This window comes from Varanus komodoensis, unplaced genomic scaffold (genome assembly GCF_004798865.1).
Source record: "Varanus komodoensis strain SLA01 unplaced genomic scaffold, ASM479886v1 scaffold42, whole genome shotgun sequence".
NCBI lineage: Eukaryota > Metazoa > Chordata > Lepidosauria > Squamata > Varanidae > Varanus > Varanus komodoensis.
In genome coordinates this window covers 3,173,542-3,200,806 of record NW_025335972.1, presented here as the reverse complement: position 1 = coordinate 3,200,806, position 27,265 = coordinate 3,173,542, and the positions used below count along the sequence as shown (strand labels likewise).

The window sequence follows — 27,265 nt, the reverse complement described above, 5'->3', positions numbered from 1 at the left end:
GAAAGGGATACAGAGACTGTGCTCTTCCCTGGAGCAGTTCCCAGAATCAGCCAATTAGTAGCAGCTTTAACCTGCACATACCCTTCCCCATGGCTGTGATCTGTAGCAAGGAACAGCAGTGGGGAGTTCCAAGGGTACAACCCCTGGCATTGAGTTAATTAGCTGATTGGGACCTCATTAGCTGCATTGGGGTCACTGAGCACACTTTTGGAGCAGCTAAATCCTGAATGGCAAATATATTTTCATGAGTGAAGGCTGTTTTCCCAATTCTGCCCATCATTCCCCATTCAGTGAGGAAAAGTTCCAGGGATCTTTCACCCTTTTCCATCTTCAATACTGCTCTCAGAAATCCAGGCAAATTCAGGAGTTTCAGAGGGCTCCCACACTACTGTGGAATTGCTATGTGCTGGTTCATTTTTACATGGCATCTACAGGATATCATCTCCAAATTGCTCCCCTCCTGTGTCTTCTCCATGTTACCTTCACTTTTATTCAAAAATTTATCTTTGCTAAAAATGTGATGGAGTGATACAGTCTCTGCAAGTTTCTTCCACCTTAGCACTACTCCTCTGCCTTGTTAGCTGTAGTTTTGATATGTACAGCGATATATCAGGCAGATAAACCTGTTTCCCTACATCTACACATTGGCACACCTCCAATATTGCCTTTTTAATAAGCACCAATTTATAAGTGTGTTTGCTTCTTATAATCATTCCTTTAATGTGAGTTAAAATTTCTTCTTGACTATTTTTTTCTTGGTGCAGAGTAGAACTTAAATTGAAGTGTTCTAGCACAAATGTTTACACTGGTTAAAAACAACATACTGCCTTTTAAGTCAGTGCTAATTTATATTCTGTTAATTTTTTTCCACTTCTGATAATCAGTGCTAAAACGCTTTGTAGTCTGTAAAGACATTTAGGACACAATCCTGTATAGGTTTAAACAGTCGAAAGCCCTGCAATTCCCAGCATGCCCCAGCCAGCGGGGCATGTTGGGAGTTGTAGGCCTTTTTGCTGTCTAAAGATGGATAATTTTATATCTTCTTTCAAACAGCTGCAGATGAAATGTATTCAATAGTGCAACTGTGACCAAATAAGAAGCGCTTAGGGCATAGTCCTGGACAGCATTTTGATGGCCATAAGAGCAGTTGGAGTCCCAGCTCCACCCTCAGAAATGCACTCTAAAGTCAGAGTGATGATGCTGACCGTGAAGTGCGGTCCCCACATCCTTGCAGCTGGCATGGTTCTTTCTGCACTGGCTGTGACTCCAAGGTTAGAGGGCAGACCTCAGGTCTGGAGGTTTGTGGGTGGGGAGAGGATGCTACAATGCATCTCGGTGGCACCTCACCCTGTTCCCCTTGCATGCTAGTATAAAGGGTTTAGCCAGCTGAAATCTGTTGCATAAGCCTTTCTCCATACTTCTTCCACCTTCAGTAAGATAGATATAGTCATTTGAGTTTGGATGGGATGGTGCTGTTGGCTTGATGCTCAAAATTGTTTTAGAAAGATGTTTGAATGACAAGTGATGTCCTCAAGTGAATTGTGTCTTCCCATCCCACATAGCTAAGTCACACTCACTCAGGGAGATGAGACTTAGTGTGATGTACAGATACAAAAAGCACAATAGCTCTTGAAGTGTGAAGAGTCTCCTGCATTTTGCATATAGGTTTCAAAAAAAGTGTGATCATTTCAAGGGCAGGTGTGTTCAGCCTCTTTAAGCCCGTGGGCCAAATGCCATTCCAGAGAAAATGAGGGGGGGGGGGGCTGAAGCAAAGTGGGTGGGCCAAAATATCCAGTTATTTTAGCTTTAACTGGGCTCTGACTCTGCCTGTAGCTCAGAATTAGAAGAGGAATTTCAGCTTTTTAGAGTGGTTGAGAAAAATGCTCAAAAGCCTTCAAACCATCAAAGAATGGAAGTTGGAAGAAAGGGGCTAAGGGGAATGTGGGGCCTTTCTGGGACCCCCAGAAGGCTGGATTGGGATCCCAGTCCCTGAAGTTCAACAATCCTGCAGAAGGAGCTGCCAAGCTGGGAGCACCTCTAGCTCACCATTTAGTTCTAGAAACAAAGTGGGGGAAAGGAAGTAGAATGTTGAGGTTAATTTCCCCACTTTTCCTTGCATTTTTGTCATGTCACTCATCAATATGTGTTATTCTTCATCTACTTCCTTACATCCTGGTTCTAAATAATTCCTTCTCCTATTTATCCCTCCATCCTTTCATTCATCTCTTTCCATCCTGTCCTCTATCCTTGCCTCCCTTATGGAAGGTGTGACTGTGGCAGACCTCACAGAGAGGAAGAAGAAGAAATGGTTCAGGCATAGCAGCCACTCCACCGACACCCACAGTAATTTCCTCATTTTCTTACATAATGTTGATGCTTTGTTTCATTTGAGGGCTAAGCTGCAGGAACACTGCATTTCCATCCCCTTTTCCACCCATGTTCATGGACTGTCTAGACTGATTTCTCTAAGCTTCCATTTTTAATGTGTTCTACTTTCATCAATGGCTACTAGTCCTGATGGTTAAATAGTGCCTCCAGTATCAGATGTAATATGCCTCTCTGTGCACCAGAAACATGGGTGAGATGCATCATCTCTTGTGGGCTTTCCACAGATGGCTGGTTGACTGCTCTGTAGCTAGACAGGCCTTTGTTCTGATCCAAATCTGTGTGCTTATACTGCAACTGCTATTCTGATTTGTTTGTTCATTGCAGATTATCAGATATTATGGCCATGGTATGGGTAGTCCTTTGACAAACTGATTTCTACTCAAGAATCTGATTCTTTCTCCTTGGTTCCAGTCAGCATGACACATCGTTTCTCCTCCTCCTCTGCAACAGGAGAGGCAGGAATCCGTTGCAGTTTCCCCCTGTCAGACTTCCTGGTCAGTTGGCCAAGCAGGTCCATAGCTCAGTGGGAGGCTGTCTGTTTCCCATGTGAAAAGTCCTAGGTTCAGTCCTCACCATGTCAAGTGAAAGAATCTTAGACAGGACTAGGCAGGGTCTGAGGCCAATCAGACTGAACAATATTAGTCTAGATGGATTTAGGGAATGACTCAGTGTTTGGCAACTTCGTGTTCCCTCTCTGGAGCCTGAAGATCTCTGTTTTGTTTCTATTTATCATCCTTTCATTCCTTAAAGTTTCCATGGCAGCCGCATGTGCTGTGCAAGATGCAAGCTGCTTTTCAGCATATATTTTAATAATTATACAGAAAAACTGTTTGTTTCTTCAGCAAACATCTTAGAAACATTAGGTATTTCAGTGTTTTCCTCAGTTATTTTCTTGACGGTCTCAGAGACCACCAGGAAATCCACCTAGGATAACTGTGCCCTAAGGACCACCTACAACACCCACCCCATTTCCCTATCCTATTATTGGTGGTGACATAAGGGAACATTCCAGAAATGGGGGAGGTTCTGAGGATGATTTTTCAATCATGGCGAGGAATGAAATTCCAGGATGTGTTGCAGTCTTGCCAGTGGCCAGTCTGATTTGCCCGTAGTGCCTTTCAGTACTATGTTAAGAACATTGGAAGAGGCATGCCAGATCAGACCAAAAGCCTAGTCCAGGGTGTTGTTCCCAACAGTGGGCAACCAGATGCCCCAATGGGAAGCTCACAAGTGGGGCATGAGCACAAGAGCACCCTCTTGCTTGTGTTCCCCAGCAATTGGTACTAAGAACATATTGCCTGATACTAAAGGCCATAACTAGTAGCCTTATCCTCTGCTGATTTGTTTAATCCCTCTTTAAATCCATCCAAGATTGTGGATGGCTTCATCATGTCATCTAGCGATGGGAAATTTCTCTGTTCGGCTGTGTGCAGTATGAAGAAATACTTCCTTTAATCCATCCAGAATCCCCCAACACTTAGCTGCATTGGATGAATATCGGGCTATTATAATATGAAAGAAGTGTTTCCCTCTCCACTTTCTCCTCATCTTGCATAATTTTGGGCACCTCTTTCATGCAACTTATTATGCAACTCTTTTCTTAGCCTAAGGTGTCTCAAACATGGTAACCTTTCCTCATAGAGGAATTGTTCTAGCCCCATGAGAATTTTGGTTGCCCTTTCCTGCATCTTTTTTAGTTCTGCATACTTTAAGCCCACCTTTATCACAAAAGTGACAAGTGAATGGGTCATAACATTAAGTGGGGAGTTGCCATTGTGGTTTTAATGCCGGTCAGAGGCTTGAATTATTGTAAGATAAAGATGGGGAGTCACTAGATGTTGCCATACTCCAACTCCCATGGCCACTGTTCAGGGGTGCTGGGAATTGAAGTCTCACAACTTCTAGAGAGTCACAGATTTTCCCTACCTGCTTATATGAATCCTTGTTAATATTCTGAAGAATTCCACTTGCCTTTCTCTCCCCAGCCAGCCTTCCTGCCAGTGAAACCACCTCAGTGAATACAGAGAACGTTGGGGACGAAGAGCACCATCAGAACAACATCTGTGACCAGTGCCTGTAAGTTTGCTTGGCTACAGGAAGGAGCGCTTTTGGGGACTGCAATATAACGCAAAACGTTCAGTTATCCTGTGCTCTAGGCTGACTTCTACAGGAAGGTGGGGGCTCGGCTCCTGTCCTTCCCACTCCCAGTGGCAGAGCACTTGCTTTTCAGGCAGAAGGTCTCAGAATCAGTCCTGACATCTCTCTTTGAAAGGACCTTGGGCAGCAGGGATGAGTGGCTGCCAGTTTGGAGAGACAGTTGTCAAATTGATGGACATGGAGCCATAAAGCCATTTCACCTCTTCCTCAGCCCCTGCCCTGTGGAGATTTCTCTTGTGCAGCAGGGAACATTATGAGGGTGCTTTGGTTGCAGGTGGCACAGGCTCTGTGTGGGGCAGCCTTCCCAGCTTCATGCCCTCTAGATGAGCTGGACAGCAACCCCAATTCTCTATTTTAAAAATTATTTATCTATTTAAAACTTTTGTATACTGTCCACTACCCAATTCGCTACCAGACCACATGGATGAAGGCCATGCTGGTGGGGATCATGGGGGTCTGGGTGGCACTGAGTTTGGAGATGGCTAGTCTAGGATTAAGTAGGGTAAACTCTTCAGCCAATCATCTGTTCTGTGCATTTGCTATAATTCACCCAACAGAATTGCTTGCCAGTTCAGAGACTCATGAGGTGAGACCTAGTGATGCCACATGTCTGCTCACTTTTGAAAGACAAAAAGCATCTGGTACTGGGGTGGCACCCAGAGGTGTGGAAAGCCCAGAATGCTGTGAAAGTCCTTGCAGTGATATTCAAAAGTGGCAGCATCAGTGATGACTGAACTTCTGCTGCATTTGTCTCGACCACTGAATCATATCCTCCGACATTTCCCAGATGACAAGAGACATTCTTGTAGTTCCTGAAATTCAAACATCACTGTCTGAAAGTGATCTCTCCCCCATTCCATGCAATACTATTCCACAATACTAAAGGCTGCTCAGGAAATCTTATCTTTTTCTCTCTCTCTCGCATCCCACCTCCCCTTCTTTTCTTTGCTCTCTCTCTGCATGTGTGTATGCATACACAGAGGTTTGTAATGATGTTCAGGTTAATGTGTTGTCTGGAAGGGCAGCAAGGCATTCTGCCTTGCCAAGGATATAGCTTTTTCTAGGGCCATCCTAAGCTATTTTTATACCTGGAGCACCTTGACTGTTGTCACTTAATATGGCACAATTCATCGGTACTCTTCCATTCAGTTTTGTAGACTTGCAGAGGAAAATGGCCTATGCATTAGATCGGCCTGTTTCCTACTCTGCCATCCTTTGTGGTAGCCAAAGCCTGCCCGTTCATGTGGCTGCTGCAGCTTGCCTCATGCCAGGAGTGCCTCTGGGATTGCTGAGCATGAGAAGAGGATTGACAGAATAGGGAAGAACATAACACATGCAGGAGGAAGGCCCAGCTTCACCAAACCTCCCTGTTCTCAGGGAGACCCTTGGCCCAACAGGGGTGAGGTACAAATCTAGCCAGCCTATTTCCACATCATAGGACTGTTCTGCAATGCGATTAGCTGTTAGCCTTCGAGGATCAGGCCAAAGCCACCTACAATCCATGGGGACAGTCTAGCCATCATGGATAAACCTTATGGGTCAAGGGAAAGACCTAGCTTTCAGATTCCAGCCTTGCCCATAAAACTGAGCATCACCAACCAGATATAGAAGGCAGTCCTTCTAGTGATAAACCTATCTGAATATAGCCGATAATCAGTCATTTTTAATTTCAGTATTTTCAAGCCCTTGTAGAAAGTTAGAACAAGACTTTCCAAGTCGTCCATTTTGTAAATTCACCTCAAATCTCTGTGTCTCTGATTGCTTCCTGCCTCAATAGATCATTTCTTCCCACCTCTGGCATTCCTACTGTAGACAAGGCCCTCCCACTCTCTGCATTATTGAAGAGTTCTGCACCTTTACTGAGTAGGGCAGCAGACAGGCAAGTCCCCAAAGTATGCCTGGGGAAAACTCTGTATGTCAAGCACGTGGAATGGATGGACTCCTCTGTGCCCTGTCCAGCTCCAGGACTATCATCCAGAGGTGCCATTACTGCCCCCCAAATCCTACCTCTACTACTTCTGTGCTTTTTACAGCAGCCAACTTCTAGAAATGTAGCAAGTTAACCTTTTCCTGGTATGGAGATCTGGTGATAGAAAGTGTGTTTCACCAGCTTAATTTCAGCACCTCGGGCTACATTTAAAGGAGCAGTCTTCTAAAAGAATGATGGGACCCCTGGTTCAGGTTTGGAATATCTGTGACATAGAATGCTTGGACAACAGAGCTCCTTTGGGAGTGGTTGTCCCTGCAGCCTGGACATATTTGCAGCCTTACATAGGGGACAGGCTTCCAATCATAACAGGAGGCTTTCTTTGATCTCTTCTTCACTTTCTCCTATTTTTCACAGAGGCAAGCTTTCCAAGACCAAATTCGGGTGAGTATAACGATAGCTGCCTTCCCATCTGTTTTGGGCTCTCCTGAACTCTTCAGCAACTTTTGTTCCTTCCTTTTCTGAGACAGCCGCCGAGTGCGACGTGTCAACCGTCAGTTCCGGAAGAAATGTCGGCTGGCTGTCAAGTCAGTCTCTTTCTACTGGATGGTGCTGCTCCTTGTCTTTCTCAACACCCTCACCATTGCCTCTGAGCACTACAACCAGCCCGACTGGCTCACGCAAATCCAAGGTGGGGCTTTGAAAAGTGGGAAGGAAAGACAAGCTCCCACAAGGGGCCTTTGGCCAGGCACTCAGGGCAGTGTCAGGAAAGCACTGGATGGGGCTGGCTTAGCAAGTTGTGGCCAGGGCAAGGCTGAGAAGTAGGAGCTCATTGTGTTAAAGTTAGCTTTGGGATGCAATTGGTTGAGAAGTGTGTTTGTGTGGTTGTGGGGGTAGGTCACCTACGCAGATTTTAAAAAACCTCTCACTTTGATGAAATGCCTAGATTGGTTTAGAGATACTTGACTGCAGGTTATTCTTCGTGTCCTACATCCAGCTTGCCTTGTGTCAGCTCCTGAAAGTAGGTGCTGCGTCTCTACTCCACCTGGTAATGGCATTTGACAGGACGTTGTCATTTAGCTTCCAGATAGCCTGATCCTGCCTAATCCTGGAAGCTAAGCAGGGTTGGGCCTGGTTGAAATCTGGATGGGTAACTTAAAATGTTGTGAACTGCCCAGAAAGCTTCAACTATGGGTGGGATAGAAATGTAATGATAGTGATGATGATGTGAATTTCCTAATCTCCACCACAGCCCAGTAGCAGTCAATAAACTAGAGTCGGAAAACTTGTAATGGCCTGACATCCTGCTACATATTCTGCCTCTCCCTAACAGCAACACAGATTCCTACTGAGAGAGGCCGCTAGGCTGCCCTTTCTTACTCCAGCTACATGATGACCATTTGCATATATATTTTAAACATTTTTACCCTGTTATTTATCTGAAAATGCTCCCAGAGTAACTTAGAGATCAGTGTACAAGCAAAACAGTTCCTGCCTCCAGGCTTACAATCTAAAAGATCCAACATTAAGGGAAAAAGAGATGGAAAGGGAGTAGGAGAGAGACAAACTCCAGCACTACAACTTACGAGAGATGCAGTTCTTATAACACAGTTCAGGGTACCAGTTGAGGAAGAGCCAGCAGATACCCTGCATCCCTTCTCTCTTTCAGTCACATTTGTATTCCTGAAAGAATTTCATCCTTCTGCCTCTAACTCGGAGTGGGTCGTCAATTTGTTTATGCTGTTAGCCATCCAGAGACGTTAGTAACTGGATGGCATACAAATTTTATAAATAAATAAATAACTGCCACCTCAAGCATTTTTCTGGATACTTCCTCCTGCTCTTTAAGAACTCAAGGCATAGGAGGTATTGCTCCAGGCATATTATGGGGGAAAATAATCTCTAGGAAACTTCCCATGTTCTTTTCTTTATTTTTAAAATAAAGTAGGGCTTAGAATGAATAATCAGCTTGAGTACCATGGTTCACTAAATGTCCAGTGGGTTATTTCAAATTCTGACAGCATTATCTCCATAAATGAGGTTGAGTTTAACTGCTTAATTGTGCTGCTGATGAGTTGGGAAAAACTACTCATACGGTCGTAATTGTCCTTCGTATAACTAGCTGCCCAGCTTCCTTTCCAGCTGTAGTTTCTCTGAATATAATTTAAATCTGATATATACTATTCTAATCTTATGTGGCCCAGTACAGTAACATCTAGAGTGGCAAATCAGCCACCCTAGTGATCTATATACACAGAGTTTCCAATGAAGGCACAAGCTCTTTCTTGGGATCTTTCCACTCTTCTTACATTCTCAAAGACAATTTTATTTAGTCTTTGATTGCCCTGCCAAATGTTAATCAAGACATAGCTTAAAAAAAAGTTGTCCACAGTTTTGTTTGTAAGGAAAAGAAGAATGTACCCTAGCTGCATGAGTAGAGATACTCAACACATAGATTCTTCTCTGTGATTTTTGTGTGTAACAAAATATGTTACGTTTTGTTTATAGCTTGCCTTTCCAATGAAATAAGTGCTCAAGGCAGCTATATGTTGTGACATCCAGTGCCTGAGCACTTGGGATCTATAACTGAGAAACTAAATTGGCACTGGTTTCATTGTAGAGCCTGATCTCTCATCCACTTGTTTGGCATTCCCCTCACTGGACTGCTGCCTGGAGAATTAAATGGCTGCAGAGAAAGAAGACATTGGTCAGCCTTGAGCAGGAGCAAAATCATTTTGAAAGCCTTGCAATGCATGATGTAAATGCTAATCAATGCTCTTCTCTGCACCACCCCAAGGCTGCCCTGGCTGCCCCCTTCCCTTGTAGCCACCTGGCTAATCTGCTTTGAGGTTACTAGTTGCCCATCCCTGTGTAAGAACCAGCAGGCTTGTCCCAAAATGCATTGAGGGGCAATCGACCTCATTCCAAAATATCCTGTATATGACCCAATTAGCCCAGTCTCCAGGTGATTTACAAGCCACAGTGGCTTAAGTGTCCTGTGCATGCCAATGGCATTAGCATAATTACCCTCAGCAGCATGACTTTTTGTGCTGTGTTTGTACCACAGGTAACAAGCCACACATGACCCTACGACAGCCTGTTCTGGATGGCTTGTTCTGGATGGCTTGTTAGCAACACCAACAAGCCACCCTGGCAAGGTTCACATGACATGACAAGCTGTCCCTGGCACATGTGGTGGGGGAAATAAACTACTGTGACTTATACCCCCCCCCTTTGATTGTGCAAACCTTGGCCACTGTGTGCTGCCCTCAGTTGCCAAGACCTGGCAGTAGGACAGTAGTAGACAAGATGTTCTGGCTTACAACTCCCATCAGCCCTAGCCAACATGGCCACTGGTGAGGCACTGTTGGAGGCATAGGCTAAAACATCTAGAGGGCCATAATATCCCCAGTCCTGCAACAGAGGCATGCATGAGGGGTGGAGTCCCTCCACTCATTTTGTATTTCCATTATAATATTCCCATTTTGCTGCTGTGAACTGAGAAATAGTATCACTCTAATGGCCTGTACAGTAACTTGTCTGTTGTGTTCAGCAGGAGGAATAATAGCTTGCCCAAGGCTATGCTGAAGGGTGAGTGAGCCTATTGTTCCCCCCATCCCAGTAGTTCTCAAGGTTTTTACTCTGCAGACCACTTGAAAATCGCTAGAGGTCTTCGCAGACCCATAAGAGGCTTCTTTTTATCCTACAATGCAAAGCACTTGCATCATTGCCAAAACCAGCCTTCTTTATGGAAAATATGTGCTCTAGGCCATGCCAACAAGAAGACTTTCAAAACTGTAACTTGCAAAAATAGTAGACTACATTGGTGCCAAATAAAGAAAATCACAGGGACTATGTCAGAGCCTTTTTGTCTTGCTCAGTCATCCATCCCTCATTAAAACAGTCTTGATTTTCAGTCAGAAGAAGAAAAATCAAGTACAGGGCCGTAACTAACTGTTCTACAGCCTTTCTACAGACCACCTGAATAAAGTTTGCAGATCACCCATGATCCGTAGACCACAATTTGGGGATCTCTATGACCCTGCATCTTTCATCCCCACAGCTTATGCCAACAAAGTACTGCTGTCGTTGTTCACCATGGAGATGCTACTGAAGATGTACAGCCTGGGCCTGCAGGCCTATTTTGTCAGTTTCTTCAACCGCTTTGACTGTTTTGTGGTATGTGGTGGGATCCTGGAGACCGTCTTGGTAGAATTTGAGATCATGCAGCCTCTTGGAATCTCTGTGCTCCGCTGTGTCCGCCTGCTACGGATCTTCAAAGTCACCAGGTTAGGTTGGGTGGGGAATCCTTGGTTAGGGATGCGACTTTCACTCTGGGTTGTGAGAAGTCAGGACTGTGGCCTAAAAAAAAATATATATTCATATGGATTTGCCAGTTGCTAGAAGATTTCATATTGAAATATCCTGAGGGAAGTGATCAGAATTACTACTTAATTTCTCTATTTGTTGCACTTCATATCCTGCTCTTCCCCAAGTGCTCAGAGCAACTTAGATTTAACTTCCTATGAAAGATCCCTGGTCTCCTAAGGCTGGTAGAGTAATTTTTCCCAGACCAGGGGGAAACCTGTGGGATATTGTTCTTTTAAACCTGTTTAGAAGCAGTTTTTTTGGGTTCAAGGGTTGAATTCCATTTCAGAGAAGGCTTTGGGTACCACATTCCTGTGGTGGGGAGGGCCTAAATGCAATATACAGGGCTAATCTACAGGAGATATAGCATTATTGTGTATTGAATCTAGGGATTCTCCAGCCATCTAGTGTTTTAGAGGGAGAAAAGATTGATATTAAATCTCAGATTGGAATAAAGGCTTCTTGAAAAATTGCACACTAAGTATACTGCAGCTATGGTATGAAGCTGCACCACCTTATGCTTGATTAGTGGAATATATAGAAAGGCAAATAAGATCCATGGGTCTGAAGTTCAACAGTGTTGGATAATCACCCTCTTTCCCACTGTTTTTCAGAATGGAATCACCATGTCTGTATTGGTTTTTGTCTCCCTAGCAATATGAGTCTACATGAGCAGAATTAAGGATCATAGAGTTCAGTGAAACTTACTCCCATATACATGCAAATCAGATTGCAGCCTCAGTCATATTTTTCCTCACAGGAAATAAGGAAACATGCAGGAGAAGTGGATGGTTTAGAATGGAGAGGGAAGGCTAGAGATGGCGCTAAGTTTTAGGTACTCCCCAGGAAAATCTAAGAAAGAGACACAAGTCTTAAAATGTTTAAGATCTAACAAACTTACTTCTATAGGTGCTCTTCTATTCAAGCAGCCTAAGACAGAGACCTGTGTAGCTTCAGTGACAGAACTGCTGTGAGAGTTTTGAGCACATAACCACCCAACATGCAAGCTTAGTGCTTGAGCTGACAACTGAAAGCAGGAGTGATGAATCCCAGGACCAAGACTCAAATTTGGCCCCTGAGGTTCCTCAGGTGGCTGCCCCCATTCCCCACATTGCAAAACTGTCCTTTGTCCCCACCCCAGTGCCCCCAATCATTTGGTATTTTCTCAGTTTTTGCATGGGTTTCCTCAGTTCTAGAAGTCTGAAACAGCTTTCCTAAGGCTTAGTTCCTGTCAGTACATGCTAAGAGATGCTGGTAATTTTGATATTTTGGCTTAGCTCTGCCTGTGAACTTGCCCATAACTGGAATGTCCCTTTCCAAATGAAATCTGGCCCTCAGGTTGCTCACGCCTGCCTCAAAAATTTCAGAACCACCCCCAAAGGTATGACCTGAAGCTCTCCTTTCTCCTCCTCCCTGGCCAGCTTGCAAGCAAGCTTTATGGGTACCACCAGAGCTCTGTCCCATCACCAGGATACCAGAAGGTGACCTGAGCTTTCTCAAGTCTCTTGCCATCTCTTGTGGGTTAGAGATAGGCCCTCCACTTAGTAGCCAGATCATCTGCTGCCCCTCAGTGCATCTTACCCTCTCACAGCACTCTCTAGTAGTTGGATGCGCTTTCGGGAGAACTGGCTCCCAGAGAGTCAACTACCCAGGCCACTTAACCCATTTAGCCATACCTGATTTACCTTCCAGGCACTGGGCTTCACTGAGCAACCTCGTCGCCTCCTTACTGAACTCCATGAAGTCCATTGCGTCCTTGCTGCTCTTGCTCTTCCTCTTCATCATCATCTTCTCCTTGCTGGGCATGCAGCTCTTTGGGGGCAAGTTCAATTTCGATGAGACCCAGACCAAGCGTAGCACTTTTGACACTTTTCCCCAGGCCCTGCTCACCGTCTTCCAGGTAAAAGCACACCTGCAGCAGGAAGGAGGGAGGGTGCCTGCCTGGGTCCTCTGAGATGCCCATTAAGAGCCAGCACTGCCACCTTTGCTGTCTCTCTGCACGATCCCGCCTGCCCAGTCGGTTCCCAAGCAGAACAAGAGTGCACCCTAAAGGAGGTTGTTCACTCACCCTGTTTCGTTGCAGAATTAGGCGCCTGACATCTCACCAAGCAACTGTTTGCCAACTTCCATGAGGCAACCCCTTCTTTAACTGTATTTAACTTAGAAGGCAACTTGTAATGTAACAACAGCGTATTTATCTAAAATCTTAAAACAAAAATCTGTAAGGGCCAGAGCTCCAGGACTCATACTGATCTGTGGCAAAACTAGGGGGTTGTCTACATAGGGGATGTATTGTGAACTCATGAAAGTTGTTTGTGGAGTCTTTTCATGAAGTTGTTTGCCTTTTGTGTACCACTCTCCTGTGTACCAGCAAATCTGGCTGCTGAAACACAGCAAGGAGCCCTACTCTAGGAGTGTTTTTGGTAGAATCATAACACACCTTGGCTGTTCTCCCTGTCCATGCTGTAGATCCTGACAGGAGAAGACTGGAATGCAGTGATGTATGATGGGATCATGGCCTATGGAGGCCCCTATTTCCCAGGCATGCTGGTGTGTGTCTATTTCATCATCCTCTTCATTTGTGGCAACTGTATCCTTTGACTGCTGGGCTGACAGTGAAGATGAGCAGATCTAAAGTCAGAAGGCTCATGCTAGGAGTGCTAATTAGTACAACAATATTATGCTGTGTTTGCCTGACAGATTTAATTTCATTTGTGACTTCGATGCAATGGATGGTACCTTTATAAGGCTCTTTTGATTTCTATAGAAAGAATCACCCTAACATCTTTATGAGTATGGATTTTTACATTAGTGCACTCTAGCTGCCAGCTTTGCTTAGCTTTCTCTGCACTAACATGATGCTTGGGTTCATTGCACATTGGAAGAATAACTGTGCCCAACCTTAACTTGCAGCCCATGCTGTGTTATGTACCCCCGTGCACCAGAGAGAGCAATGAGCACAAGAGTATCCATTGCATTCAGAATCACATGAGTGGGTTGCCAACCCTTTAACTCAGTTTTCCTTGGAACAAAAAGATTCCATGAATGGGCATTAAATAAACATTTGAACCCACTGATTAGAGCCAAGTAGATACGCCTTTGGTGCAGGGGTGAACCCAAACCTGTTGTGCTTTCTTAGGGCCAGTCTACACTTTACATTAAATGGACAGTGTGTAGCACATTCTACCTCCTCCCCCACCTTTTTTGCTTTAATATAGGCACAGAGATACTAATCTGGATCTGGACCGCTGCACACAATGTTGGATAATTAAATAATTTCAACTAACCATCCTCCCAATTCCCCCATTCCAGGTGCCAAAGACATGGCGGGGGCACCTTCAATTTGCCAGTGGAGGGGATTTTTCTTTCATAAGGAGACAAAGTGGCTGGGTGGGAAGGTACAATTTCTCCTATTTGCATATAGTGATTCTGATCTGAATCAGGTCCCTAACTGCCTTCAGTAAAATAAGATCTGCTACATTTCTACCATCTGCATTCTGGGCAGTATGGATTTTAGCTCTTAGTTATTCTCATCCTCTCCTCCTGGTAGCAGCAACCTACTGGCAGTATGGACCACGGTTTCTCACCCTTCTGATCCCTAAAGTTAGCAACTGAGCCAACCCATGGCTGCATATACATGCCATAGTAGCTACCATGGCAGCAGTTAACAACAGAGCTAATGTAGGGCAGGTGCCTTATAAGGATCACTTATAAGTGTAAGTGCATTCAGGCTTGGCTCTGAGCTATGTGGCTATAATGTTTAATCACTGAATTATAAAGCAGTTAAGACTGCAATGCTATACAATGAGACTTACTTCTGAATAGATACATATGGGATTGCACAGTAAAATGCCTTAACTGGCTAAAAAAGTGTCCTAATTCATAGGCCAGCAGGTTTAAAACAAGATCAAAAACTGCAAATAGCAGAGACCTTCTTATAAAAGGCACTCCTATGTTCTCATGTACAAGAGAGAAGTCTCTTTGAAGATGTTGCCTGCCAGGATAGGTCTGCAGACTGCATCATCTAAAAATTAAGCAGGCTTCTTGCTCCAAAACTATTGTTTCAATGCATATGCAACATTAATGCAGATTAGATTTATGGAGGAATTATAGAATCATTGAGCTGGAAGGGACCATTTAGGTTGCTAAGTCCCACTCCCTATTCAGGACCAGAGTCCAGTTTAAAGCATCCCTGACTGACAGCTGTCCAGTCTTTGCTTGAATCCATTTAGGGTGGCCTGAAGTCATAACTGACAGCTCTGACCCTGAGGAAGTCTTACCACAATTTTCTTTCCTGTAATTTAAGCCTTGTATTTCCTGTCCTGTTATCTTAAACAATTGAGAATAGTGTGACAGCCCTTTTGGTACCTGACAAGTGCTAGCATATCCTCTTCACCAGTCTTCTCACAGCTAAACATATCCAGAGTCTTCCACTTTTTCTTGTAAGACCATTTCAATTTAATTTTGTTGCCCTTCTCTAAACTATTTAAAATTTATCTGATTATTGCTTAGAGCAGACTATCCAGAACTGGACATAGTAATGAACTAAGTCTCCTTTGATTAATCCACTAAAATGTCTTTAACTGGGTTCCATCCCTTCTCTGAATGTATAGCGAATCAGGTTACCTGCTCCTAAACATCCATCCCCAGATATCCTACTCAATGTCTTCCTGGCCATTGCTGTGGACAACCTTGCAGATGGGGACAATATCAATTCCTCCAAGGAGGAGGAGCACAAGGAGAAGTGAGAACTGCCCCTAATCCTACTAATGTTGGGGAATGACAGAGGGAAATGTCATGGTTTATGTATTGGCAGCATTAGTCCTGTGGAACAACTGCTCTTCAGTTTGAAGAGTGCTGACAGTCACTTGTTTTGTGCTGTTGTTTTTATGTGATTGGTTGTCAGCCGCCTTGTGAGGACTTGAAAGGAAGAGGAGCTCTTAAATAAGCAACAAGAGCATTCTGTCATTGCATTCCTGTCTAGGAAGGCAACTTTGTTGAAGATGGGAATTGGGCTTCTAGTTGTTTCTGCAGCTTTTGGAAGAGTCACCATTAAAAAATAAACGTATGGTCATGGAGGGATGAGATGTTGACTGACAGTGGTCAGCTATGTGGACTTCCACTTGCAAAGGCAGCATAACTTTGAGTACCAGATTCTGGGCACAAATGGCAAAGGAAGGCTGAAGGTAGTCCATGGGCTAGGAAGCTTGGCCATCACTATCTTGTGAGAGTATGCTACCACTCTATATGTCTCTGGTGCACCTGCAACTGGAGTATTGTGTTCAGTTTTGGGGCCCTCATTACAGGAAGACTATAGCCAGGTTAGAGTCAGTGCAGCGTAGGGCCACAGGGTTGGTGGCTGGTTTGCAGGGGATGCCGTATGAGGTGAGACTGAGGGAACTGGGTCTCCTCAGCCTGGAGAAGAGGAGACTCAGAGGGGTTATGTTGGCGACATACAGGTATGTGAGGGGATGTCACATGGAGACGGGTAGAGGCCTGTTCTCCCCTGCAGAGGAAGGCAAGATGCGCTCCAACGGAGCAAAGCTCAGGGAACCCAGGTTCCATTTAGATGCCAGGAAGCACTTCCTGACGGTTAGGACCCCGAGGGTGTGGAATGGGCTTCCACGGGAGGTGGTTGAGGCCCCATCGGTGAGGGTGTTCTAAGATAGGCTGGACATGCACATGGTGGGCATGTCATGAGTGGAGCTGGCTGGTGCCAGAGGTCAGACTAGATGGCCCAGAAGACCCCTTCTGACTTGCTCTGTTTCTATGTTTTTTTGTACACAATTACAATGTTTGTAATTGTGTACAAAACTATGGGAAAAACCATGGGCTTGTGGCCCATGGACTAGTTCCCGTTGACAGACTTCATGCCCCTGTCTGTGGGCATTCCAGATACCTCCAGCTAGCATTTCTCTGTTTCTTGGGAAACAGACCAGATCATCCTTTGCTATCCTGGTGCCTTCCAGAGGTGCTTGATGAAGGGAACGACAGCCCAACACATTGAGAGGATGCCACGATGGAGAAGAGGGAGTAGATGGATCGTTGTCAGAGTGGTACTGTGGTCATTATGATGTCTGTACCAGTGGAGCTCAAGTTCTAGCTCAGCTCCGGACAGGATGAGTGGCCTTGAGTGTCTAAGCTACACACTGATCATCTATCTTACTAGGCTGTTGGGAGAATGACTAGGGTAAGGGGGAATAGGAAGGCTTGCATGCCAAAGAATGCTGCTTTAAGCCCCCGTTGAAGGACGAGGAATCTGAGAAACTGTAGGGAGAGGGCTTCCTGTTGCCACCCTTTCAGACCACAGATGTAAGGCAGAGCCTTGTGTTTCCTTTCTGTCTTCTGATACCTCCTCTCCCTGCTTGTCCTTGTCATGATACAGGGAGACACCAGCTGATGGAGAGCAGAGCAGTGAGCAGGAGGAGAAGAGTGTAAAGGTGAGAACTCAGTCCCTGCCCTCAGATCTGAGTGTGTGTCTTCCAGGACCTGGAGACGGCAATTCTACAAAGTGGTTGGTTTATGTGTATGGACAAGAAAGCCTTCCCCAAGTGGGTACTCTCCAGTTGTTGGACTATAATCCCTATCATCCCCTGACTGACAAAAAATGGGGCTGCTAAAGTAACACATCTGGAGGACACCAGATCAAGGGAGGCTGGCATCCTGTTTTTCCTTTCCATTGTGGGCACATCCTGGTGAGGCTTTTACAGCTCCGTCACCCTGGTCTCATTCACAAATTTTTATTGTGGGCCAGGGTGGGGGAGACACTTTTGCACTTGTCATTTTCCATCTGTCTCTCTCCTATGTTCTTTTACTGCTTTTTGTAACTTTTTTCTTCACACACACACACACACACACACACACACGTGTTAAGGAGAAGATGGGCTAGCTGTGTAGTTTCTTCTACGTGCTAGTGCTAGTAGCTTTCCACGTGAAAGCGCCTGATAGGGCTGATTAGCACTAGAGAAGGGATTTTGCAGAAGTCCACAATGAATCCCAAGAACTCAAATTTCTATGACTCCAGCCTGTGGGCTCTGCAGTGCACCAGGGGTTTTTGGGGGGTGGGGGGTGAGTCGTGTGGACTTGCAGACCATTGTTTAATGTTTTGGAGGAGATTTGTGCTAATCCACACTACCATTAATATTCATAGGCACAAGTGGAATGGCATTCTTGTCTGTCCCTAAAAAATATCCACTTCTATCAGTAAGAGAATGATAGAATGAACGATGCCTAACAATTCATGAAAAGCAGATGGGGTGGATTTAAATCTGTGCACCCCTACTCTAGAGCTTCTTTTTTCGCCTTCTACCTGTAAGTTTAATTATGCAGCATAAATAGCAGCACAGGCACTGCATTTGACAAAGTGCTTGTGGTGGAGGATGCTCGGGATGCTACATTTACTAAGTAGAGAAATCTTTCCTCCCCATATATATATCTGCACACACGCTGGCACTTCCAGCTAGATTCGCAGACATTTATTTTGGCATGCAATTTCTGACTTCTCAAAGGCAAATTATCTTTAAGGGAAAAACAACCCCAAAGTATCCTAAAGGGTCATTGCCATCACTGCTTGCAACAGTCCAAAATGTATGGTGCAGGTGGGAGAGGCTCATGCTTTAACAGGCAAAAAACAAGTCTGGGATGTCTGAGAATAGCAACGGAAATTGCTTTGTGCCATCCACTTCAATGATCTTGCCCTGAGGACAAGAGCTGTGTGATGTCTGTGAGGGATGTAGGCAATTTTGACGCAAATGCGGGAAGAGTGGCATTTCTATCTTTAAGGAACAGTGGGAAAGCACTGCCTTGGCACTGAGTTTGTGTATTTACCCCCCTCGTCTGCAGAGGGGGATCTAAACATGCTGTTATCCCCTAGCTATTTTGAGCAAATCCAGTGGAAAAGGAAGCAGGCATGATTTGGGTACCTGCTTTCTTTTTTGCTAAGGGGCTCATAATAACTTCAGTGGGGAGGGATTTTATGGCACTGGGGGTGGGGGGGCACTGAAGAGACATGCCCAGCATTGCTCCATGAATCAACCTGAGAGCCTTCACTGTGGCTGCTTTTCTCCTAACTAAGGTCAGGAGGATCTCCCCAACATGTCTGTTTTGATCCCAAGAGAACAAGGCCCTGTGGATTCTGCCAGAGTGCCGTCCTCTGCCATTTGCAGAGAGCCCAGACCTCAGTGGTGTGTGAATATGCGTTGCTGTGCTTATCTGCAGCTGCATGAGAGAGGGCTAGATGAATGTCCTGCAAGCTGTGCACCAAAAGCAGGCATGCCTCATTCACACAAAAGAAGTACATCAGGACCCTGTATCCACACAAATTGGTTCCAAACATCCCAAGAAATGCCTGAAACCACAGATAATAGCAAACACTATACAATATGCTATACAATAGCAAGCAGCAAGCCTTTTATTTTGCCCAACTGCAAAATAAACTCAAATAAACGATATACATTTCTATTTCCCAATTTCATTCCTTCTTTACAAGTTCTCTTTGGCACTTTACGACTTCTCTTTCAGGCCAAGGTCATCCACTGGTAACTGCAAACATAGTAACTGAGCCAGTGGATACAAGCATCCTGCTGAACCAAGATCTGCAGAGCTACAGAGTAGCTAGATTGAGTAGGATTCAGATCTTAAACAGTGCAACACATTTTCCTGTGACTTTACAAGTCAACATTCTAATCTGGGTTTATAATATGTTTACTGCCCCATCCTAAAAGCAGTGTGTGATCCCAAATGCACATCTTGCACATACAAGTTTACTTTGTCTAGGTAGGAAGGATTTATCCAAGCTGGCTGATAAAAGTTGTTCTTGGTGACCCTTGGTGGGTTGGGTTTTGCTTCGTGGACAAGGTCTGCCTGGCTGCGGCATTAAGTCCAGGAGGCCTCCCCCTACCTAAGCTGCATTGGCAGTGACAGATACTGGTGAATAGGAAAGGAACCCTGAACGTGGGTATATTACAAGGATAACATAATTCTTGTTCAGCTTTCTTCTGACTAGCAGGATAAGCCTAACTAAAAGGAAGAATGGCTTAAGGAAAAGATGTGTGTGTGTGGGGTGGGGGGGACCAGAAACAGAGAGCTCTTCCCCACCCAGCTCTTTCCTGAAGCCATTTTTCTTTTATGAGTAGCAAAGCCTATTGTGGGACCAGCTAGAAAAATGCCATTGGAGGGATAAATGCTAAGAAAAGGAATGGAAGAGGAAGGCCTACAAGACAAAATACTCAACCTCAACACTCACCCACATGCACACACATACAAAGTGAGCAGATACGTGTTTACTGGTCCTAAACAGCTTGAGACCAGAAAGCTGGAGAGAGCACCTTCATCTGAGGAGGCAGCCCTGGTGGTTCCACACGGACCTGCCATAAGTTTGGAATCACTCAGACTAGAGCCTTTAGTGCAGGGGTCCTCAAACTTTTTCAACAGGGGGCCAGTTGAAAGGTGCTGGCAGTGGGTGCGGGCTGGGTGCGGGCAGGGGCACAGGATGTGTGCGCAGTGAGGCAGGGGCGGGTGCATGCAGAGATTGTTTTCTCCAAGCAAGTCCAAAATGATCTCCGGGCAAGCAAGTCACTGCCTCGCCATGCAGGCGGGTGCGGCAAGTCCAAAACCTCTGAGGCGGGCTGGATCTGGCCCGCAGTCCATATTTTGAGGACCCATGCTCTAGTGGATTGGGTCCTTCGCTTTGAATTCCCTGCCTGTTGATATTGTGCAGGCACCACAGCTGTTTTGTTATCAGTGCCTACCTGCTGGAAACATTATTTAAACACACCAGCCCTTGTCAGAGTTTTAAAACTGTCATTCTATATTTTGAATCTTTTTTCTTTTACTGTTTTTCTGGAATCTTACTGGGTAAAGGGCAAAATAATGCATTTTGTGAACAGAACAGAACATGCATGTCAGGGATTGTGCCCTGTGTATACTGTAGGACAGAAAGACGGATCAGATTCTTTGACTTGTCAATGCCAGAAATCTAGTTGCCCTGTAACAAACTGTATGGCTGCTTCCTCAACTTGCTTATGGCAAAGCAGACTGTAGACAGAAGAAGCCTTGTGGGAAACAGCACATGTGTGCTGGGTTGAGTGCACTTGTGGTGTCCATCTGTACACGCAGGCACATGTGAGCCCTTTCCTGCCCTGGCCTGAATGTGAGCGCAATGGGCAACAGCCTGTGGACTTTGCAAAGGGATCTCCTCTCTCACTCTTATGAACATCTGCTTATGTTGTGTTACTTCGTCACCTTTCTTCTCAGGTGGAATGTGGTGAGGAGGAGGAGGAAGAAGTAGAGGAAGGCAGCGAAGAAGCAGGTGAGGAAGGAAACGCCAGCTTTGTTTGGCACTGGAAGAGTCATGTCGACTGTTGCCCTACTGAGGCTATTTATGTTTTCACACCTGAGGCTTAAAGCAGCTCTTGATTTCTGTCAGGTTTGTGACTGAATATAAATCCTACCCTTGGCCAGATTGTTCCTTCTGCCTCTTTTGCTCCGGATTCTCTGTTCTGTATCTGTATAACTGTTAGACAAACCTGAACATAAAATGCAATTTGAATTTCTTTGGGCTACCTGAGCCTCAGATATGAAAACAGTCACTACATTGTGGGTAAAAGAGAAGAGGACTGATTCCACTGATTTTGGATTGTACACTCCTTGGGGCAGAGACTTGTCGTTAGATGTTGTTGCTCTGTAAAGCTGTTGTGTAATTTGGCCAGCATTCTATATAAAAAGCAATGATTTGGAGAAGGATGTGTGGTGGCCACAAGGAAGGTGCATGTAACCATCTTGGCCACAGCAGCTCCAACCCCCAGCTGTGAATCTTCTCAGATGCTGTTGTCACATTTACAGTGTCACATTTTCATATCTTCCAAAACATCATGGGTGAAAGGGGATTTTTGCTCGATCCAGTAGGTAGGCAGTGCCCTGTGTGGTGTTTAGTATCCATAGCAATGCACCTGCATGGATGTACCCTCAGGGTGCAGAACCTCAATCCAAGAATCCCAGTGTGACCCTCCTGGGATCCCAGTATGGCCTTGCTGCATTTCCCAGGTGGCCATGCCACTTTCCCCAGATTATCATTTTGTGCTTTTCCAGATTTTGTGCCACGTTTCCTCCATTCTAAAAGGTTGACCTGTATCTTTTCAGGCTTAGTTAATGACAGTAAGAGCTTTAAGCTAAAACAGGCAGGCATTTGGGCATTTTGGCCTTGCCCCTTTTGCTTTCAGCCCCACATATCAGTGGAACGTGGCCCTTCCAAGAGTTCATCTCAAATTGAATTTGACACTCAGGCTGAAAGATCTCCTGAACCCATGATGTACCCTGTTCTAGAATGAAGCGATGCCTCCCCCTTTTCAAAATACACATGGAGATTTAACTGTTGGAAACCTGGCAGAGGAAGTCGAAACATGAAGAATGGCACCCCAAGTGCATGTGAGTGCACTGAAATGAGATTTTTAAAAGGTCACCCTCAAATCCCCTCAACAGCACCAGCAAGGAGGACCCTTCGCAGAGGAAAAATGCCAGGAAATAAGAATGGGACCTGGTAGACAGGGAGAGTTGGAGCCCTGCTGTTATGGGCCAGAGCTTGCACTGACCGCCCTGGCTGCCGAGCCTTTTCCACATACTTGGTCATGTGTGCCACAAGGCCAGCCTAGAAGCAGAGAAAGCATGTGCTGCACCCACTTCCTCTCCATTTCTGTCTCCTGAACATGCTCCACATGCCTGCCATCATACCTCAGTGGCCTTGCTACAGCTGCCAGCCTGGCTGCCCACCCACCCTGAGGCATTATTGCCCCGGGACCTTCTTTTTTCAGGCTGCACCTGTTTCTGCCAAACTTTTAGGACAGAAAGCAGGAAACTGCGAAGTGCAAGTGGAGAGAGTAAGTTCAGGACCTTGGACAGTTCCAAACAGACAACTTGCTCCAATGCTCTTCAGAGACTGATGGAGTTCATACATCAGTCATCCCCAATCTCCGGATGTTCTAGACTTCCTCTTCAGCTTTCATGACCGCTGGCCATGCAGGCTGGGACTGATGGGAGCTGAAGTGCAAGGTATCTGAAAGGCACCAGGATGGGGAAAGGTGTCTTATGTACTCCCTAGCTTTAGTTACTCCCTTGGCAGGGAGTGCAAGATTTTGACAAGCAGATAACTGAAAGATGACACTCACAAAGGTGAGGTTGTTGGCCTTAAGTTCTGTCACTGCAGTTTCTGGAGATGCTGGTCTCAGGGACAAGGAATTCCTGCACTGGAGGCCTGGGCTTGGCATTGGTTTCTGTGCTTCAGTGATTCCTGATTCAGCTCACCCCTCCCCTTCTGCACCAGTGCTGAGTTGCTCCTTGGATTTGGAGTCATTCCACATTCAGGTCTCTTGTTCCCACAAATGACTCTTCCCTTCTCTTTGCCTGGTGACCCTCTCATAATTTCTAAATAAGCCTGTCTCTCTATCCACATTCAAATACGACCTTTTCCATGAAACTTTCCACAACCCCACAGCTTTCTCCCTAGAGGAATGAAGCCCACGGATGTGTTTCTGGTCCAAACATATATTCTTTCTGTGGGTCCCTTCCCCCTGTCCATTTATTGCTTCATTATTCCCTGAGCTGTAGAAGATGAGGTCATTTGGGCAAGGACTTGCCTTCTTCCTCTGGTTCCTTCCTCCCCTCCATTCATTGCTTCCTCATGTTTTGAGCTTTAAATTGTAAGCTCATTGGGGCAGGGACATGTGTTTTCTTTTGCTGACATTCTGTAATGCACTATCCATATTTATGGTACTATATAATTTGATTAATCCTACTTCCCTACTCTATTTAAAGGTGAGGAGGAGGAAGAGGAAGAAGGAGACCAGCAGAGCTTGGCAGAGTCCCACCTTGACAAATTGGAGGAGACTCCCAAGGAGAAGGTGCTGCCAATTCCAGATGGAAGTGCCTTCTTCTGCCTTAGCAAAACAAACCCGTGAGTACAGCAAGGCTCAAATAAAGTGGAGGAGGGTGGGGGGGCCTTTCTATTCCCATGAGATGTGACCTTAGTCTGGTTACATGACAGTGAGGTCTTGAATTTCTCTTTTTTACTGCAAGGGCCCTGCAGGGTCAGAGTGGTAGTGGTAAACTGGCATAGCGTCAAGACCTGAGGCAGCTTCAGCGCTCCCTCTGCTGGCCAAGGACCAACTTAGCACCCCTGGTAGTTGCAGGATTACTGCCCAAATCTACTGCAGCTGCCAGGGCTCTCATGAGCACCACCTGGAAGCCCTGGGGGAAGAGCTGTATAAGAACTGGCACTTTCCTGCAGAAGCTGCTTTGGCAATGAAGGCTTTCTGACTTATTGGAGTGTTCTTTGTTCATTGGACGCTTGGATCTTGTTCCTGGCCCCTGCCTGTGCTTCCTGACCCTTGCTTGCTCCTTTGCTGGCCCCAGCCCTCAGGTATCTGTTCCCCTCAGCATTGTCTCCTTGGTTTCTTGACTTCTGGCTTGTCTGACCTCACTTGCCTCTTGGAGAGACTACTTTGCCCTCCTACATGTGGCTCTGACCTTGGACTGTTTGACTATGATTTGGGCTGAATCCTGAGCCCTAACCTGGTTGCCTGGGTACTAGTGCCCCTGCCAGTTGGTCAGCTGCCCATGCCCTGGATGCTGACACAGCCACTGGTGGGCTTGCAGTCCAGTTTGGAGACAGAAGCAAAGTAAAGTCCTGCAGCAGGGCCTGCCTGAGACATTCTGCTGTCTGAAGCAAAGGACAAGATCACACCAGTACCTCGTCCATGATGCTCAGCTCCACTCAGCCTAGCTTTTGTACTCTGCCACTCATGCTGCTGGGGAGCATGGGCAGGAGAGTGCTGAGGCACTAGCATCCTGCTTGTGTGCTTCCCACAGGTGCAGGTTGGCCACTGTGTGAACCAAATGATAGACAGGCAAGATCCACCTCTGGTCCAGCGGAGCTTCTTCTAGACTGGCAAACATATATTTGTTCATTACTGGCAATGGGGCAGAATCCCCTGCTGCACCTGAGGGACACAGGGCTTGCTTGCTGCAGGGGACTCTGCCGGACGCAGACAGGTGTGCGCTCCAACCCTTTGCCATGGCTTCCTCCCTGTCCCTGGCACCTGTTGCCTGAGGCGGCCAGCTCATGCTGCCTGATGGGAGGGCTGGCTCTGGCAGGAGGAATTCATCGTGCAGAATGATGATCATCAGGCAGGAGAACTGGAGGCAGGCACATGGGCAAGGTGAGGTTGCTTATTCCAGCAAGGAGTTACACTGAGAAATCAAGCCGGAAATGGCTGTAGTGTGATGCTGGTCAGACCCTGACTGGCTGGGCTCATGGGCTGCAGTACCCCGATCTGGCTACTACTGGCCAGTCAGGGTCTGACCAGCCAGTAGTAGCCAGATCAGGGTCTGCTGAAAAGCTGCCTCTGCCAATGTGCTGTCCTGGTCATGCAGAGCACAAGGGGCAGCTGGTGTCCTGCTGACAGGGTCACTCTTTTGAGTACCTGCCTTATAGAAAGGTGTGCAACATCCACTGTATCTCAGGTTTTGCATCCGCTTAACTATTGTGTGTTCTCCTGGGAACTGTAGCTTTGGGGAGATGCTGAGATCTCTAGTGCTACCACAGATCTCCAAGGAGAGGGAAGGACTAACCACTGTAAGATGATCATTCCAATTTGTCAGAGGTCCTGCTTATGGTTCCACCCATTGATTCGGAGGGGTGCGTGAAGCTGGCTTTACCTGGGCAGACTCAGGCAGCTTATTTATTGCATTTAGATCCCACCTTTTTTCCTTTCAATGAATTCAGGGTGGCTTATATATTTCTCCTCCTCCTCTCAATCTTATCCTTGCAACAACAACCCTGTGGGGTAGGTTGGGCTGAGAATCTTTGTCTGGCCCAGTATCACCCAGTGAGCTCCATGGCTGAGTGGGGACTAGAACCCGGATCTCCTGGTGCTCTCTCTCTGCTTATCTCCTTCAGAACTGGGTGGCCAAGGTTTCTGCTGGAGCTTTTTTTCAGGATCTCTGAGAAAAGAACTAAAGCCTTGTGCTAAGGGCCCAGGATCAAAAGCTATTTCCTGGAGACTGGAGGCTATTTCCAATCTCCTTCCAGAGGTGTTGTATCAGCTTCTCCATCAGTGTCCTTCAGGTGCAGTTCTGGGGCACCAGGTGCTCCCAGGCTTTTCCCAGAACCTTTGGTACTCTGGCCAACCAGATCGAGCCCCAGCCCTTGGCCTGCTCCCTGGCTGCTCCCTAGCTGCTCCCTCTCCTGCTCAGGAAGACCTGGCAGGCTTGTCCCATTTGCCTGGTCCTCTAAGTCAGCTGCTACCTAAGCCTTCCCTTCTCCCACCAGGCTTCGTGTTGGTTGCCACAAGCTGATCCATCACCACATCTTCACCAATCTCATCCTCGTCTTCATCATCCTCAGCAGCATCTCTCTGGCAGCCGAGGATCCTATCCGGGCCCACTCTTTCCGCAATAATGTAAGCCATGTGCCGTGGAAACGCGATGGGGTAAAATGGGAGAAAAGCAATGGTGTCAACCTCAGTCTCCTCTCTCTATTTTTCAATCTGCTCTTTCCCTCTCCTCAATTCCACCCCTTCCCTCTTCCCTTTTTAATTTCTCAGATTCTGGGCTACTTTGACTATGCCTTCACTTCTATCTTCACTGTGGAGATCCTGCTCAAGGTACCAACTCTAAGCAGAGTGAGAAAGAAGGAGAGGAGGGTGGGGATAGTACATCTGTTGCAAAGATAAGACATCTGCCCCACAGGCCATGTCTGCAGCCAGCCCAGCCAGTGAGGTGGGGCTGGAAGGAATGGGGTCAGCAGTTGAAGAGTGAGCATCGTACTGTCTACCCCTGAGTCAGGCAGTATCTATTTAATGTAGCATCTAGCTTAGACCTGAGAGTTCACAGGCTTTGCCCCCACACACATTCAAGTTTATCTTTGAATACAAGAAGGCTAAAGTTTGGTGGGATGTGTGCTCATGTGTGCTCTAGAATGATGGTGAGATTCCAACCATTAGGTGCATTCTGCACCTCAGAGCACATTCTGTGAGTTTTCTCTGACCTTATTAAATGATGGCATACCCAAAGCTCTGGGTCAGAGTCCAGCAAAGTATATATGGCTGGGTCTGGAGAACTAATGGAACTAATGGAAATGCGAAAGCAGGCTTATCCTCAGCCCTTATCGTCAGGAAAGCAGGCACCTGGGGAACTAGCCTCTGAGCTCCTGGGTGCGAGCCATAGCTGAAGAGAGGAATGGAGTGGAGCCTGGTGGGTGGGCAGGGTGCTGAGCACACCTCTCTCCTCAGATGACTTCCTATGGTGCCTTCCTGCACAAGGGCTCGTTCTGCCGGAACTGGTTCAACCTTCTGGATCTGCTGGTTGTCAGCGTCTCACTCATCTCCTTTGGCATCCAGTAAGTCTGAAAGGGGAAGGGAAGTGGAGACTCCC

General features: G+C 46.2%; 1 protein-coding gene across 1 annotated transcript in view; it reads left to right on the top strand.

The window, feature by feature from the left end:
- CACNA1F (calcium voltage-gated channel subunit alpha1 F) overlaps window positions 1–27,265 on the top strand; it is a 65,083-nt gene that overhangs the window by 13,415 nt on the left and 24,403 nt on the right. The window contains exons 10-23 of the mRNA XM_044443428.1: window positions 2,266–2,343; window positions 4,374–4,464; window positions 6,890–6,916; window positions 7,003–7,163; window positions 10,536–10,761; window positions 12,533–12,740; window positions 13,310–13,430; window positions 15,491–15,584; window positions 16,147–16,171; window positions 21,095–21,149; window positions 23,648–23,786; window positions 26,163–26,292; window positions 26,437–26,496; window positions 27,124–27,230. Coding sequence (XP_044299363.1) covers window positions 2,266–2,343; window positions 4,374–4,464; window positions 6,890–6,916; window positions 7,003–7,163; window positions 10,536–10,761; window positions 12,533–12,740; window positions 13,310–13,430; window positions 15,491–15,584; window positions 16,147–16,171; window positions 21,095–21,149; window positions 23,648–23,786; window positions 26,163–26,292; window positions 26,437–26,496; window positions 27,124–27,230 — 1,522 coding nt within the window. The remainder of the gene's footprint in view (window positions 1–2,265; window positions 2,344–4,373; window positions 4,465–6,889; window positions 6,917–7,002; window positions 7,164–10,535; window positions 10,762–12,532; window positions 12,741–13,309; window positions 13,431–15,490; window positions 15,585–16,146; window positions 16,172–21,094; window positions 21,150–23,647; window positions 23,787–26,162; window positions 26,293–26,436; window positions 26,497–27,123; window positions 27,231–27,265) is intronic.